Consider the following 16440-nt stretch of genomic DNA (forward strand, 5'->3'; position numbering starts at 1 on the left):
ATATGCACTTAGCAGGCAAAAGCAGGGAGTGATCACATTTAAATTTTGTTATTCACTCCTACAAATCCTCGGTTTATGAATGTAATTGGCAGACTCCATTAAATACTTAACTTGAGAACTACCTGTAACCTTCATACACACACATACAGAGAGAGAGAGAGAGACAGAGACAGAGACAGCGAGAGACAGAGAGAGAGACAGAGACACACACAGAGAGAATTTACATTTCTATTTTGATTTATGGATCTAATGGTTATATTTTTGTCTTGCAATTCATATGTTTCTGCCTCTGAATGCCCTCATGTTTTGAAGTTGTTCACATGTGTGTGCCTTACTATCATTAAGAAATTGATCACTTTGTCTCTTCCAGTCTTACGGCACTCCATGAAAATAGGAGCAACTGACACTGAATAATGGCATTTATTTTCCCCATCCTATTCCATCCCATTTCTGGGAGCTTCAAAGCTTTGATAGTATGTTGCAGTCCCTAGTTTTATCTGAAAAACATTTCCAGAAGGCAGATCTGTCTGATCTACTTCAAAGATCTTGTTGCAGACAAAGATATTTATCAACAGAAAGAAGACACTCATGGAACATGTCAGTATTCATGGAGTTACTATTAATAGGATTATCTGAAGTGATGTGCAAGAATCCTAGCCTTCAATGCAATTTTCAGGAGCCTCTTCCTATTCGTCATATCTATCACCAGCTTGGAGACATTAACATTGCTGGCATTATTTCTGTATGCTTGATATTTTCTGACCCCATTGATTTCAGGCAACATCCTTCTCAGGCATTTCATGAGGGACTTATGTAAGTACATCATTAATTTATTGTCAAGCTCTGCACTTTGCTAGTATATCACATGATGCTTGAAATATTTTCCTCTAATGGCAAAATCTCCCCATAGAAACATCTAAAATAGGATGCCAAGGTTTATCTTATCTGATATTATATTTTACTTCAGTTTCCAGATAAAGTTGAAATGGAGATCAAATCTCCATTTATAAGAAATCACATATCAATATCTATTAATATACAGGTATGTATAGCTTAATTTATGAAGCTGTTACTACAATTAATGAAGGTAAAGCATATATTTCCCATAAGTTTTATCATTTGTTATTTCTGGTATCAAAAGGTCACAATTTCCTTTTGCCTATAAACCATTCTTAAAAGCTGCAGTTTGATAGCGGGCCATTCTCACATACAGAAACATAGAAATAAGAATTATTTCACACATTCCACAAAATGTGTTGTACTAAAGGATTGTAAGTACCATAATGTGAAGCAGACCTTTCTTAATGTGCTGTTTTTAATTCTGTTTTACAGGATAGTTTTTCAGAATTACCAGCATATCCTGGCCTTAGCATTTACTATAAAACAGATTAATGAAACCCCCCAGATCCTTCCCAACACCACGCTGGGCTTCCACATTTTTAACAGCAATTTTAGTCCAAGTTGGACTTACTTTGCCTCAATGGTTCTGCCTTTCACTCAGGGCAAATTCATCCCTAACTACAAGTGCGGAATCACAAATATCTTGGCTGCAGTCATTGGGGCACCTGATATCTCTCTTCACATGGTGACTGTATTGGGTATCTACAAAGTCCCTCAGGTAAGATGTGCTAAAGATATACATTATCATTTTGCCATACCTCCACAGACACTTATATGCTTCTCTTTGTAAAAAGGAGAGACCTTTCAGATTCCTAGATAATATTTTCTGCTTGATAGAATCATCACAGCAGCATGAATAATTGTTATTCTGAACAGACCCCAAAATGTGCCTCAGTTCCAGATGTTGAACGTTCAAATTTGAAATGTTCACAATGAGATTACTTCCAGAAAAATGTATTTATTGAAAGCTTAAGAGTGACATCTTGGCTGATTTTTTATAAACAACACAACTGATTGCATAATTATAGTATATAAAGTCAAAGATACCCAAGGATTCAAATGAATAAATATATTTTCAGAAGCTCACATAGACATTTGCAATTGCATATATTTACCTTTCTGTAGTTGACCTATGGCTCTGCTCCAATCATGGATAAAAAGACTCAAGCAGTTTTCTTCCAACAAATGTTTCCGAATGAATCCCACCAACGTGGGGGCCTCCTGCAGTTATTGCTGTATTTTAGATGGATCTGGATTGGAATTCTTGTGGTAAAGGATGAGAAAGGAGAGAAATTTCTCCAGGAGGTGATCCCCACATTTTCTGAGTATGGCATCTGCGTTGAATTCATAGCAGAGTTCCCAAATGTAGCTTTTTACAGTGATTTTAGTGAAACCGTAGCTGAAGGGGTAGATGTATACCATGTTCTCATGAAAAGCACAGCCAACGTGATAATCTTATATGGTGAAATTCAGTCCTTAGCATTTCTGAGAACTTTCCTCCAATTTTCAGCAGTGGAGGATATACCAAGGAAGAAAAAGATTTGGCTAATAACAGCTGAGACAGATTATACTTCTACTTCCTTTCAAAAATCTTGGGATATCCATTTCCTACATGGTGCTTTATCCTTTGCAGTTCACACAAAAGAAGTCCAAAACTTCCAGGAATTTCTTCAAAATCTAAATCTAAGCAACAATCAGAATGATAATTTTCAAAAAGATTTCTGGGAGCAGGCATTCAGCTGTTTCTTCTCAAACTCAGAAAAGGAGGAGTTTGAGAAAAAGTGTACTGGACAGGAGAAACTTGAAAACCTTCCTACATCTGTGTTTGAAACACACATGAGTGGACAGAGTTACAATATTTACAATGCAGTCTATGCTGTGGCACACGCTTTACAATCTCTTTCTATGTCGAAAACTAGAGAATCAACAATGATGAAAGAAAGAAGGAAACCTTTTCACAATCAAGAGTGGTGGCAGGTAAGTCTGTTAGCAGAGTAGTACAGAAACCAACATATCTGAAGTTGCAACGTGTGCCCATAAACTCTAGCAAACAATATTCTCCAGGAATATTGATGCCTGAAAATCCAAAAGTGAGATCTAATAATGGATTAACGAATCAAAATATTCATATGCTGATATTAAAATTGTAAATGGCATTCTATGAAATTCTTTAGAATATGCTTTTCTCCATGAAATTAACTTCCTATGAAGCCCAAAACCAAAGTGACAGATTGAAATTCTTCTAAACTGATTTCTTCTTGTTTTACAACTATAGATAAAACCTTGTCAATCTGAGCACTCTACTATCTGTATCTGCAATTCATAGACATAATATCCAACCTGAATTGCCCTTTACTTCTCTGAAATTCATCCCATCCATCCTGGGAAGCCACTTCCTTACTATATTCCATCACTGTTCCATAAATTCAGGCTATTCATCAAGAGTGTTCAAACTTGACAAATTTAAGATTTATGGACTTCAACTCCCAGAATTCCTGACCTAACATGACTGGAAAAGGAATTCTGGGAGTTGAAGTCTACAAGACTTCCAACTGCCAAGTTTGAAGACACCTGCTATAAATAAATGGAAGGAAGTCATTTATATATAGTTAATTGGAATGTTTGCATTGAATCAGTTACAGTTTATTGATCTTTTTATTTTATTCATTCATTTAATCATTTATTCGTTCATTTATTTATTTATTTATTTATTTATTTATTTATTTATTTATTTATTTTGTTAAGCGATATAAGATAACATAATATAAGGTAAGATCTTATGGGATCTTCATCATACAATCCATGGGTGGAACAGAAAGGACTGATATATTGTGATTTTCGTACTCAAAGAAGATTCAGTATGTTGTAATGTTCCCTTTCTATGAGGCATAAATTCTGACATCTTCATAGATAATTTGAGAGCCACGTTCATTTCTACACCCAGCTATTAACAACAACACATATATAGTTTTAGAGCAAATGGGAAGCATTATATGCTTCCTGGAACAAGGCTCTTAGGAGAAGAAGAGAAAGGAGTGAAAATGTTTTTAATATCTCAGGCACTTAATAAAAGACGGCCAAGGTGGGATATTACTTTGAGCCTACTTTTTTAAGATATATATACTTCCATGGGATGAAACATAGATTTCAAATAATGGACATTTCAGCTATCAAATTCGGCATTGCTTAATGCAGGATTTTAAATTCCAGCAGCTCCTGCTGATGTTGACTCTGGCTTGACTTTAACACATCCTATAAAAGAAATATGCCCTTTGGTCCTCAATTCCCAGTGCCTAACCTCTCCTACTGAGACTTTCTTTCATAGGTAGTCTTATTTTCTTTTAGGCCCCAAAACAAGCAGGCTTATTTTGGGGGAGGGGTATCTTATTTTTTTCACATCCAGAAGGTGATGAACCTGCCAGACATGCCCTCTCTGTCCAAATGCTTACTTATCTATGGCCAAAATGGCCCAACCTCTTGGCACATCCTGGTCTCCGCATGTCCTGCTTACTGGCCCTGCTGCTACTGGGACATTTCTCAGCTGCTGGCCACCAAGCAGCTGCCTGTGCTGCTGATTGCCTCATGGGGGCTCTTCACCCTCCTGATAGCACTTTTATCAGCCATCCTGCTAGACTGCTCCTGTCTAATATGAGGTGAATAATCCCAGATCTATGGCCCTTGAAGCAGCCCCACCCCATTGCTGGTGGAGCTCACACAGCTGTCACATGGAGGGGGTGTGGATGGTGCCATGGCGTAGTCCCTGCCTTCTCGGCCCCCACCATCCAACCTGGTCCTCCAACTCTGCTGCACACTCTGCAAGCAAAGATAGGTGGTGGAACAGATCATGCCCCTTCCTCCCTGGCCATACGCAGGTTGCAGCTGCTTGTGGACACCCTCTGGCCCCACACATATGCTCGCCACCTCCTATGCTGGCTGTACCCACCACCTCAGCCCTGCTGCTGATGCTCTGATCTAGGGCTTACTTTGAAAGGGGTAGGGTTATATTGTGAGCAGCATGATAAATCACGCTAGATCATATTTTTGGGGTAGGTCATATTTTTGGGGAAAACATGATTTCCTAAAATTATTTTCTAAATTAATTATAGATTTTACTTTCTAAAAGTAAGTCTATTTTCCATTTTATTGTAAATTTTACAGGCATAGGTTTTTAAACATGGACTTCATGTGATCACAACTTTCAATTTCTTTTAGCTTCCCCATTGATTTTGCTTATGGAAAGCCAGCAAGATAGATTGCAAATCACAATCAAGTAACTGTGGGATGCCACGACAGTCAGAAATCCAGGTCAATTGTTGACTTCCAGGATTGTGATAATAATAAGCACAGTAAGGAAGTCATAAATACCATTTGTTCTGCACTGTTGCAATTTCAGATGGTTGCTGAACAGGCAGTCATTAAAAAAGGAACACCTGGACTTAAGTGTTCCTGTACTGCCTCAAAATTCAAATAACTACCTCAGTTATTGTTGGTATTCAGTCACTAATGAATCTTTGCAACCACATGAACCCAGCCCCCGTTGTCCTCCACTGTCCCAGAATTTGCCCAAATTAATGTTCATTGTGCTGATCGCACTATCTAACCATCTCATCCTTTGTTATCTTCTTCTCCTTTTGCCTTCAATCTTTAAAAAACCAGAATCTTTTCCAATAAGTCCTCTCTTCTCATTAGGTGGCCAAAGTATTTGATTTATGTGGGCATAAGCTGAAACATATGGCACACTTTGCTAGTCACTATAGTGTCAGTGTCTATTTCCATGACTTTTTTTAAAAAAGAATGTCTAAAAATATAAATATTTTCCCTGTTGTGAAGTGTCAGTTTGCAATAAGATCGAAGAGTTCTTGACCTTTTGTTTTCTCTCTTGAAAAATTTATCACTATCTTCCCAATTTTAAGAGTCTGTCTCTTTTTCTGTGTTTTTTTAAAATTATTTATTTATTTCAAGTTATAAATAAAGTTTTACTGTTTTTTAAATTTTTAGTTGAAAAAAGAAATTGAAAAAAAAATTAAAAATTGAAAAAAGAAATTTTAACAATTGGAAAATGATTTTTCTTTTAAAAAAGGAATTCCAAAATCTAAAAATTTTAAGAATTTACAAGAGTTTTTGGCCCTTTATGAAATAATATGTACGTCTCTCTTTTTTTGGAAATCTCAAGCTGTTTTCTAGGAGATGCTTTGCTCTTAACCATCTACTCCCTGCTTTGAAAGTTCATCCCTTTCCTTTCTTTCCTCAAGTGTTTTGTACTTATCGTTTATTCCCTGTTTTTTTGGCCCTTGGTTGCCTGGCCACTGCTAGGATTTTCAGGTATGATATGCTGATGTTGGGCACTCTGCTTAGCTGGATTGACTGATTTCACCTCTTTGTACTCCAAGGAACTCTAAAAATTCTTCTCCATCACCACAAATTGAAAGCATACATTCTTAATTGCTCAGCCTTCCTTATAGATTAAATCTCACAATTGTATATTTCTACTGGGAAAACCATAGCTATATGGGCCTTTGTTGACAAGATGATGTCTCTGCTTTTCAATTGCTGTCTAAGTTTATCATAGTTTCATCCAAAGGAGCAAGCATCTTTTAAATCAAATCAATCAGCGTCTGCAGCATCAGGTCTTGGAGCCATGAAAGTAAAATTTGTTACTGTTTCCATTTCTTCCACTTGTATTTGCTATGAAGTGATGGGACCACATGCCATAATCTTATTTATTTTTAATATTACATTTCAAGCCAACTTTTGCACTGTTCTTTTTTAACTCATCAAGAGACCTTTTAAATCCTTTTCAATTTCTGCCACGAGAGTGATATTGTTTGCATATCCGAGGTTGTTGATATTTCTCTCAGCAATACTAATTCTGGCTTTGATTCATCCAGCCAGGCATTTCACGTGATGTACTTTGCATATAATTTAAATAAGCAAGGTAATAATATATAATCTTGTTGTACTTATTACCATATTTTGAACCAATCAGTTTTTCCATATCCGGTTCTAACTGTTGCTTCTTGGCCCACGTTAAGGTGTAAGGCCTGCCCCAATCTGATCCTTTAGAAAAGAAAGACCCTCAACTCCATTTGGTTAAAGCAAAGAATTCTTCTACTAAAATTGTTGGTTGCAGTAATGTCACCCCAGCTCTGAATTCTCCCACTCTAACAAGGTTCATCGATAATTCATTCTTTCCCCATCTCCATGATCAGTCTGTTTCCAGCCAACCAAAGCTCACCAAGATGTTTTGAGAAAACTGAGATGTTTGGGGGTAATCTGCTTTTTCTCAGGTTTTTGGCCTTGGGATGTTGGTACAAACAGGATCTGGCTTCTCTGGTCTTTATCACCTGTCATTCCCTTTTCTGATTTCCCATCACATACACACACAGCTTCTTTCATCCCCACTCTTCCAGCCTTTGCTGGCAGGAAGTCTGTGAGGTGCCAAGCTGAATCACACAGAGCTGATTTAGCTTTCTAAAGGTGGTTGGGTACTCCCAACTCTTTAAGAACTCACCACAGATTGTTGTGATGCACATAATCAAAGGCTTTAGCATAGTCAATGAAATAAAAGTACATGTTTTTTTCTGTAACTCCCTTGATTTTTCCATAATCCAGGAAATGTTGGATCTACAGTTCAAATCTACTCTTCAAAACACCATTTGTACTGCTGGAAGTTGTCTCTTCACTTACTGCTAACGCCTAGTTTGTAGTATTTTGGGTATCATCTTGCTAGTGAGTAAAATTAGCACAATTATGTGGTAGTTTTATACATCCTAGTATTTATTATATATTTATTAGAAGTGATCTGGCTTAAGTAGCTTTCTCAATTAAACTGCAGAGCTTAATTTTATTTTTTTTGATGCTTCTTTATTTTGCAATTTTATATTAATTTTATTTCAGTAATCTGATATATCTCTACCTCTTTGTTAGAATGATTGTCATGTTATTTCTTTGATACTGGCCTACAACTAAAATAAGTGTTTATATTTTCTTGGTTTTCAGAAACATTAATTTGTATGTTTTGAATATATGAATTATTTCTCTCTCCCTTGATTTGTTCCTCTATGATTGTCTCTATGTTTCAGCTTCATTCTTTTCTGAGAAGTATCAGATTCAACAATAGTGTTGGTGAAAAGATCTCCTTCGATGAAAATGGAGAATTCATTGGTGGATTTGATATTATCAACTGGATCACATTCCCGAACCAGTCATTTCTTAGGGTCAAAGTTGGAGTGATAGATCCCAAAGGTCCAGCAGACAAGTTCTTCAATATTTCTATAGATTCCATCACATGGCCAGTAGGTTTTAATCAGGTTAGCGTTTTGAATCTATATTTGTTTGCCTTCATTTAAATATTGTTATTGATGGAAGTCCCAGAGCATCATCTTTAACCAATATAGGTAGAAATTTCCTGGAAAAGGAAAGATACCCGTAAAATTCATTTACTTTTTTAGCAATTGCTATTGAATATTGTATCATTTATGGGTCCTCCATTAATTATGAAAAATGGTTTTTATGGTTTGGAAGTAAATGCTGTTAGATTTTATTTGTCTGCTGACTTCAAAATTCAGAAGTTGAGAAAACCAACTTTAACTAACCAGCACAGAAATTGTCTTTGAGAAGTAGTGATGATGTTTATCACAGGCCTTAAATACAATAATTGTAGATATTTAATTAATTATTATTTCTCAAAAATTGCATCTAAAATTATGTAATCTATATTTTTAATCTGTTAATTCTGCAGTAACTCTCTTATTACATCCTTTCCTCTCTGTATCTTAAAATATTTTTCATTGACAGGCATTACCTCTATCTTTGTGTAATGATCCTTGTGAGACAGGACACAGCAAGGCCAAGAAAGAAGGGCAGTTGTTTTGTTGCTATGATTGCCATGTATGTCCAGAGGGAAAAATATCAAAGGAGAAGGGTAGGAAATCCCCAAATATAATGGGACTAAACCATGATGACACAACACTATAATTCCTATTAATCAATTCCCCTGCATTCTTTTTCAGACATAGATGACTGCTCTCAATGTCCAGAAGATCAATATCCAAATCCCACAAAAAATACATGCATTCCAAAGCGGATCACTTTTTTGTCCTATGAAGAACCCTTGGGGATCAGTTTAACTGTTCTTTCTCTTTGCTTTTCTTTAATGACAACTTTGGTAATCACAATCTTCATGAAACACAAAGACACTCCCATCGTCAAAGCCAACAACCAGAATCTCACTTATGCACTTCTAGTTTCTCTTCTCATCTCCTTCCTTTGTGTCTTTCTATTTGTTGGGAGGCCCAATATAATTGTGTGTCTCCTTCGACAACCAGCTTTTGGCCTCATCTTTTCTGTGGCAGTTTCTTGTGTATTGGCTAAAACCTTTGTTGTGGTTCTAGCATTCATGGCCACCAAACCTGGTTCCAGATTAAGGAAATGGGTGGGGGGAAGGATGGTCAGTTTCATTCTATTATCCTGCTTCTTTGTTCAAATAAGTTTTTGTGTTTTGTGGCTGATAACATCCCCACCATATCCAGATTTTGATACACAGTCAATGTCTGAAGAAGTCATCATAGAGTGCAATGAAGACTCAGTCATGTTCTACTGTGTGTTGGGCTTTATGGGTTTTCTTGCTCTGGTTAGCTTTTCTGCTGCTTTTCTAGCTAGGAATTTACCTGACAGTTTCAATGAAGCAAAATTCATCACCTTCAGCATGTTGGTCTTCTGCAGTGTTTGGCTGTGTTTTATTCCAACCTATCTAAGCACAAGGGGAAAATATACATTGGCTGTAGAGATCTTCTCCATGATTTCTTCCAGTGCTGGTTTATTGGTGTGTATCTTTCTTCCCAAATGTTTTATCATTGTGATGAAACCTGAGTTAAATGATAAACACCAGCTGATGAAGAGAAAGTTTTAAGAAATCTTTATGTTTGCCTGTTATTTATTGATATATTTTAGCATGTTTTTTTGCAAGATCTGATTAAATGTATCAATTAAATATGAAATGTGGGACTTCCGGTGGCAGGACAGGGACGTCCAGAGGTGGAGAAGCCCAGCTGGGGCTTTCGAACACCTCTTCTCGCATTTGGAGGGATCCCCAGTGGATACACGAAACCCGTAGAGCTTCGTGTCAGAATAGAGGACCCCCGGGTTGCTGTTTGGGGAAGGCAACTCCCCAGCAACGAAGGAAGAGCCTCTGAGACCAGCGCGATTGAGCCAGCTGCCAGCTAATGGCGGCTCCAAAGTCCGGTCTGCCACTGAACTGACGAAGCAAAAAGTGACAGTCTGAAGGGTCTGAGTGGAAAAGGGCAGAAGGATTACAAAGCCGTGAGAGTGATCGGTCCGATTCTCCCTGTTTCATTGTGAGTAACAGGGGGAAGCTGGAGACAAGCGGATAGAAAAGCAGTTTGAAAAGTGAATGGGGATAAACGCGTTTAGAGTGGCTCGACACTCAGAGTGAAAGTGTGGATTGGAGCGTTGCTGTGGAGAGAAAAAGGCGGTGGGAATTTAAGAAACTCGGAAGTGGATTGCCATCCAGGATCAGTGCTTGAGAAGGCTGGAAGACTAGGAGAGGATTTTGGCTGTGAAGGAGGGCAGAGCAAGAGGTGGAGAGCCGGAAAACGTCGCACTGACTTTTATATGCAAGATCCTTTCCTCTCAGCATTATTGTCTACAAAACTGATTTTTAAAGTGATTAATCTGAGGCGGATACCCAAAGTGACGGTGGATTGACGATTGCTGGCAGAGGGGAGAAGAGGAGGGAAGAAGAAGGAGGAGACAGACGGAAGCCTGGCCAAGACTGATCGCTGACAGCAATTAGTCAGCACTTCCTCCCCTGCTTCCTTGGTGCGCCCAGGAGGAGAGACTAAAAGACTAAACGCCAGCCCTAACTCAGACTTGTTTTTCTATGGAACTAATCCTACAGATACGTGCTTAGTGATTTCCTATAATTGGAAAGACCCCTTTCCTCTGCACTCTTTCTCTCTCTCCCTTTCTCTCTGGTCTTTCTTTTTTTTTTATAATAGTTAAAAATACAAGTATAAAGTATAAAGTATAAAGCCAAACTGCTTGTTACAGGTATTAGGGTTTACAGATTAGACTCTCTTGGATATATAAAAATCTTAAGGACTGTTAATAGGGTTGTCTCAGATAGAATGGAATCTTAAATATTTATATATACTATAGGACAAAAGTATATATAGAGTGAGAAATTCTAGAGTTGGTTGTATGCTTTAAACAAGTATGATTTACTAGGGGTAAAATACAATTAACTCTGGTATTTGAATTTAATATAGAGAATAATACATAATACATAATATTTGATTTCATTCTATTGTATAGCACCTATTGTATAGTATTGTATAGTAACTGATAACACTCTATTGAATTGGAATTTAATTTGCCTGAATGACAGATTGGGCCAAAGAAAGAGAGCTAAAAGTATCTGGGGTGTAAGCATAGCAAATAGATTTGTAATCACACTTAAAGGGCTATTACATCGAATGGTGATTTGGGATAATATTCTTAACATTGTCCAATTGCAAAAACAAATCTTATCAGAGATGACTTCCACAACAACCACGGCCCTGAAAACAGGAAGGAAGAACAATCAGACCTTGTTGACAACTCTGGCATCTGCCTCCCCAACAACGCAGAAAACTATAGAAGAGACCTTGAAAGGAGAAAAACAACCGACTGTTACGAATGCCAACTTACAAGTGACATTATTATCCCTGCAAGAATCAATGCAAGAATCGATGTCTAGAATGCAGGAGATTATGATTAGGAATCATAATGAGACCAGAGCAGATATTAGCGAACTGAAGGAAGAAATGGGTAAATTAAAAGAGGAGATGAGAGCAGATATACAGAGAGTTGAAGATAGGGTTGGGACAATGCAATTGGTCTTGGAAAGAACTGAATTAAAAATAAAAGAAATAGAGAACAGGACGGAACAAGTGGAGAGGAACCTAGAAAGGACTGAGGAAGATTTCAAAAATGTTAATAAAGAAATGGAAGATTCCTTGGTCCAACTTGAGATGGACAGAGCAGCTGCATACTTAAGGTTCCAAAATGTGGAGGAATCCAAAAATGAAGAATTAGAACAATTAATGGCAGGTTTGTTGGCTGAACTAGTAGAAAAAGAGAAAGATGAATTACTCAAGGAATTTGATGAAATCTATAGGGTGAATACCAGCTATGCAAGGCGTCACAATTGCCCAAGGGAGATCCATATCCGTTTTTCAAGAAGATGCATGAGAGACCTAATATATAGAAAGGCCAGAGATGAGAGAATATTATATAAGGGCAAAGAGATTATAATTCTTAAGCAGATTCCAAGTAAAGTGAGGGCCATGAGGCAAGAATATAAATTTTTAGCTAATTACTTAAATAAAAATGAAATCTCATTTAAATGGCTAATCCCAGAAGGGATGCTAATATCGTGGAAGGAAGAAAAATTAAAATAGACTCAATTGAACAAGCACAAAACTTCCTAGAACAGCTAACAACCACGGAGGATCAACTCACTAGGGAGAAAATCCAAAGAAATATGCAGGAGGATCGTAACCGCCATAGGAACAAAGAAGAAGGATCTGTCCATATTCAAGGGAAAGACAACTTACATCGAGAAAGAGAAGAAACAACTCCATATCAACCACAAGAAGAGAGCCGTGAGAGTTACGAGACAAAAAGCGAGGCAGACTTAAGTAAATGGACGAAGGAAAGAAAATTCTTTCCATTAATATAAACGGCCTAAATTCAAGAGCTAAAAGGAAAAGGACTCTAACCAAACTAATAAAACAAAATGTTGATATAATTTGCATACAAGAAACACACGTTAGGAAAAGTGAGGAGAAATTCCTAGAGTGTCCAAAACTGGGAAAATTATTTACAGCACCAGCAGATAAACACAAAAAGAAAGGCATCGCAATCTATGTGAGAGATGACTTAAAAGCGGAGTTAATCTGGGCAGACCCTGAAGGAAGAACGCTGGTAGTACAAATCTCGATTAATGGCATTACACTCTTACTGGTAGTAATCTATGCCCCAAATGATGATCAAGATAAATTTTTAAACATCTCCATCAAAAAATAACAGAATTCGAAAATGGTAATATTATTCTGATTGGCGATTTTAACTCTATTGCTGACTACCGGAAGGATCATAGTAATAGGAGTAAGAACAAAAAAGGAATAGAGAATTTTCTAAGCCATGTAAGGATATGTTGAATGAAATGAATCTGGTAGATATCTGGAGAAAATTAAATCCCAAAAAGAACAGTTTACTTATTATTCTAACCCGCACAAAATTTGGACAAGAATAGATATGGCTTGGATAAACGGTGAATTGATTAATGAAATCAAAGATAGCGAAATCTTACCAAATGACTGGGCTGACCACAATCCAATTCAAATAACCTGGAGAGGTAGAGGAAAACCAAAGAAAAGATGGACTTTTAACACTCATTTAACAAAAGAAGAAGAATATATTAATAAACTGAAAGAAGAACTGAACTTCTTCTTAAAGGAAAATAATAATGATCTAACTTCGAAACAAAATATATGGGACACATTTAAGGCATTTATAAGAGGAATAACAATCTCTTACAATGCTATGAGAAATAAAAGAAAGTATGCCCAACAAAGTAATCTACAACAAGAAATTAAAGATTTAGAAATCCAATTACAAAAGAACCCCCAAAAACCAAAGAATACAGAACCAGTTAATAACAACTAAACACAAATTAAATTTACTGGAACAAGAAAAATTGGAGATTAGTCTGAAAATGACTAAACAAATCTACTTTGAGCATGCAAACAAACCAGGGAGATGGTTAGCCCACAAACTTAAGAAAACGAAAGAAAAAGATTGATACACCAATTAATGGATGAGGGGGCAATATGCAGGAGGAGATAGAGAAGAAAAAGAGATTACTTTTAATTACTTCGAGAAATTATACAAAAAAGAAGAAGTCTCTGAGGATAAAATAATGAAATACCTGGAGAAAGCGAATGATAAAGCAATTGGAGAGGAAGAGATAGAATTATTAAACCAAAATATAACATGGTCCGAACTGAAGTCAGCAATAGAGATGCAAAGTAACAATAAAGCACCAGGACCGGACGGGATACCGGTAGAACTTTACAAAACAATCATAGAACAAATTGGACCACTGATGCTGGAAGTATTTAATGAGGTACTCTTAGCAGCCAAGATGCCGGACTCGTGGAGGGGAGCCTTAATTTCGCTGATCCCGAAGGAGGACCTAGACCACAGACTTATTAATAATTATAGACCAATTTCACTCCTGAATGCAGATTACAAATTATTCTCTTCTATAATAGCTAATAGATTAAAACAGGTTTTAAACACTTATATCCATGAAGATCAAAATGGATTTCTCCCATTTCGACAAATTAAGAATAATTTAAGAACAGTGATAGACATTTCAGAATACTATGAAGCCCACCCGGAAAAACAATTTGCATTTATGTTCTTGGATGCTGAAAAAGCATTCGACAATTTAAATTGGCATTTCTTAATTCAAAAAATATATAATATGAATCTTGGCACCAGATTTGAAAATGTCATCACAACAATTTACCACACTCAACAGGCAAACATTCTAATAAATGGGGAACAAACTGCCCCAATAAAAATAGAAAAGGGGGTAAGACAGGGTTGCCCTCTCTCCCCTCTGCTTTTCATATTCGCCCTAGAATCTCTTCTGATGTACATTAGGCAAAATTTGAGAATTAGAGGTCTGAGGATCAAATCAGAAGAATATAAACTACAGGCTTTCGCTGATGATTTGGTTTTTTTCTGGAGGAGCCTATAGAAAAAGGACACAACTTATTAGAAGAACTAGAACGATTTGGAGAAGTCGCGGGATTTAAAATAAACAGGGGAAAAACAAAATTAATGACTAAAAATTTAACAGGAGACCAGAATAAAAAGCTAGAGACAACAATGGGAATACAGGTGACAAAAAAAATTAAATACTTAGGAATTTGGCTAACTCCACAAAGTAAATCGTTAAAAGAAAATAATTATGACAAACTTCTTCAACAATCTAAGAAAGACTTGGATTTCTGGAGCAAGTTACAACTTTCCTTATTGGGCAGGATTGCTTTGATTAAGATGAATATTCTGCCAAAATTTCTATATTTATTCCAGACAATTCCAATCAAACTAAATAAAAATTTTTTATGGAACTAAACAAGATAACATTGAATTTCATTTGGCAGGGGAAAAAAGCTAGGATTAACGTAAAAGCCCTACAAGATTTGAAAAGCAGAGGAGGGTTAGCCTTGCCAAACTGGGAAATATACCATACGGCAGCCACCTTACTATGGATAAAGGATTGGGTAAACCTAACCAACAAAAGAACACTAGTATTAGAAGGCCACGATATGCAGAAAGGATGGCATGCCTTTCTGTGGGAATCAGGGAAACCCAGGCAATCATATTTCCATAGGCATCTTATTAGGGACGCTTTATTAACTAATTGGAAAAAGTACGTAAAAACTTTATCTAAAAATACCGATTTGGCTGTCTCCAATGGAAGCGATAGTACACCCTAATAATTTGGATATAACCAAAATGATTAAGTATGAAAATTTATTAGACCTACAAGGAAAGTTAAAAACACGACAAGAATTACAAGAACGAGGATTTATAATTGATCAGTGGGTGTACCTTCAAATTCATAGTAAATACAAACAAGACATTAAAGAATTTGGAATCTACAATAAATTACAGACTCTAGACAAAATTCTATTAGGACCAAGTAAAAAAATATATCTAAATTTTACAAATATTTATTAGAAACAGAACTGGAACAAGAAATTGTCAAGGGAAATATGATTGCGTGGAGCAGAAATGTGGGTCGGAGCATTACCCTAGCAGAATGGGAAAAGGTCTGGAACAGGAACATTAAGATCACGAAATCAGCAGCTTATAAAGAAAACTTATATAAAATGTTTTATAGATGGCACCTGCCTCCTTCGAGATTGGCCAAGATGCACCCCAACACGAGCCCCAAGTGTTGGAAATGTCAAAACATAGAAGGTACCTTCTTCCACATGTGGTGGTCATGCAAGGAAACCCAGAAGTATTGGCAAAAAATTAGGCACTGGCTAGAGGAAATAACCATGGAACAGATTGAGTACAAACCGAGTCCTTCCTTCTAGGAATTTTTGATAAACGAATATCCAAAAAATCAAAGTATATTACAATCCATATCTTAACGCGCCAGACTGGCATTTGCCCAGTGCTGGAAACTACCTTCTATCCCCACTGAACTTATGGTCATTCAGAAAATTTTACAATGTGCAGAAATGGACAATCTAACCCAAGCATTAAAAAATAAAGAATCTTCAATTTATTCTAGCAATTGGAATCCTTTGTATATTTGGCTTAATCAAAGATAGTTCACCGCTAAGAAGACTAAGGCCGACGATAGCTTTGAAGAAGAAAAGACCTTACTGACAGTCACAAAATATGGTTTTATTATAATTGTCTTTCCTACCTTTGTTTTCCCCA

The 16440-nt window shown here is 36.7% G+C and overlaps 1 protein-coding gene across 1 annotated transcript; it reads left to right on the forward strand.

The window, feature by feature from the left end:
• The first annotated feature begins 420 nt into the window (after nucleotides 1-420).
• Nucleotides 421-9889, forward strand: LOC148124279 (vomeronasal type-2 receptor 26-like). The gene is made up of 6 exons (XM_087917813.1): nucleotides 421-813; nucleotides 1333-1618; nucleotides 2026-2877; nucleotides 7983-8210; nucleotides 8698-8824; nucleotides 8913-9889. The coding sequence occupies exons 1-6, from the start codon at nucleotides 476-478 to the stop codon at nucleotides 9809-9811; spliced, it is 2730 nt and encodes a 909-aa protein (XP_087773939.1). The 5' UTR covers nucleotides 421-475; the 3' UTR covers nucleotides 9812-9889.
• The last annotated feature ends 6551 nt before the right edge of the window (nucleotides 9890-16440 follow it).

This window comes from Pseudonaja textilis, chromosome Z (assembly GCF_049901715.1).
Source record: "Pseudonaja textilis isolate UNSWEBS1 chromosome Z, rPseTex1.2, whole genome shotgun sequence".
Taxonomy (NCBI): domain Eukaryota; kingdom Metazoa; phylum Chordata; class Lepidosauria; order Squamata; family Elapidae; genus Pseudonaja; species Pseudonaja textilis.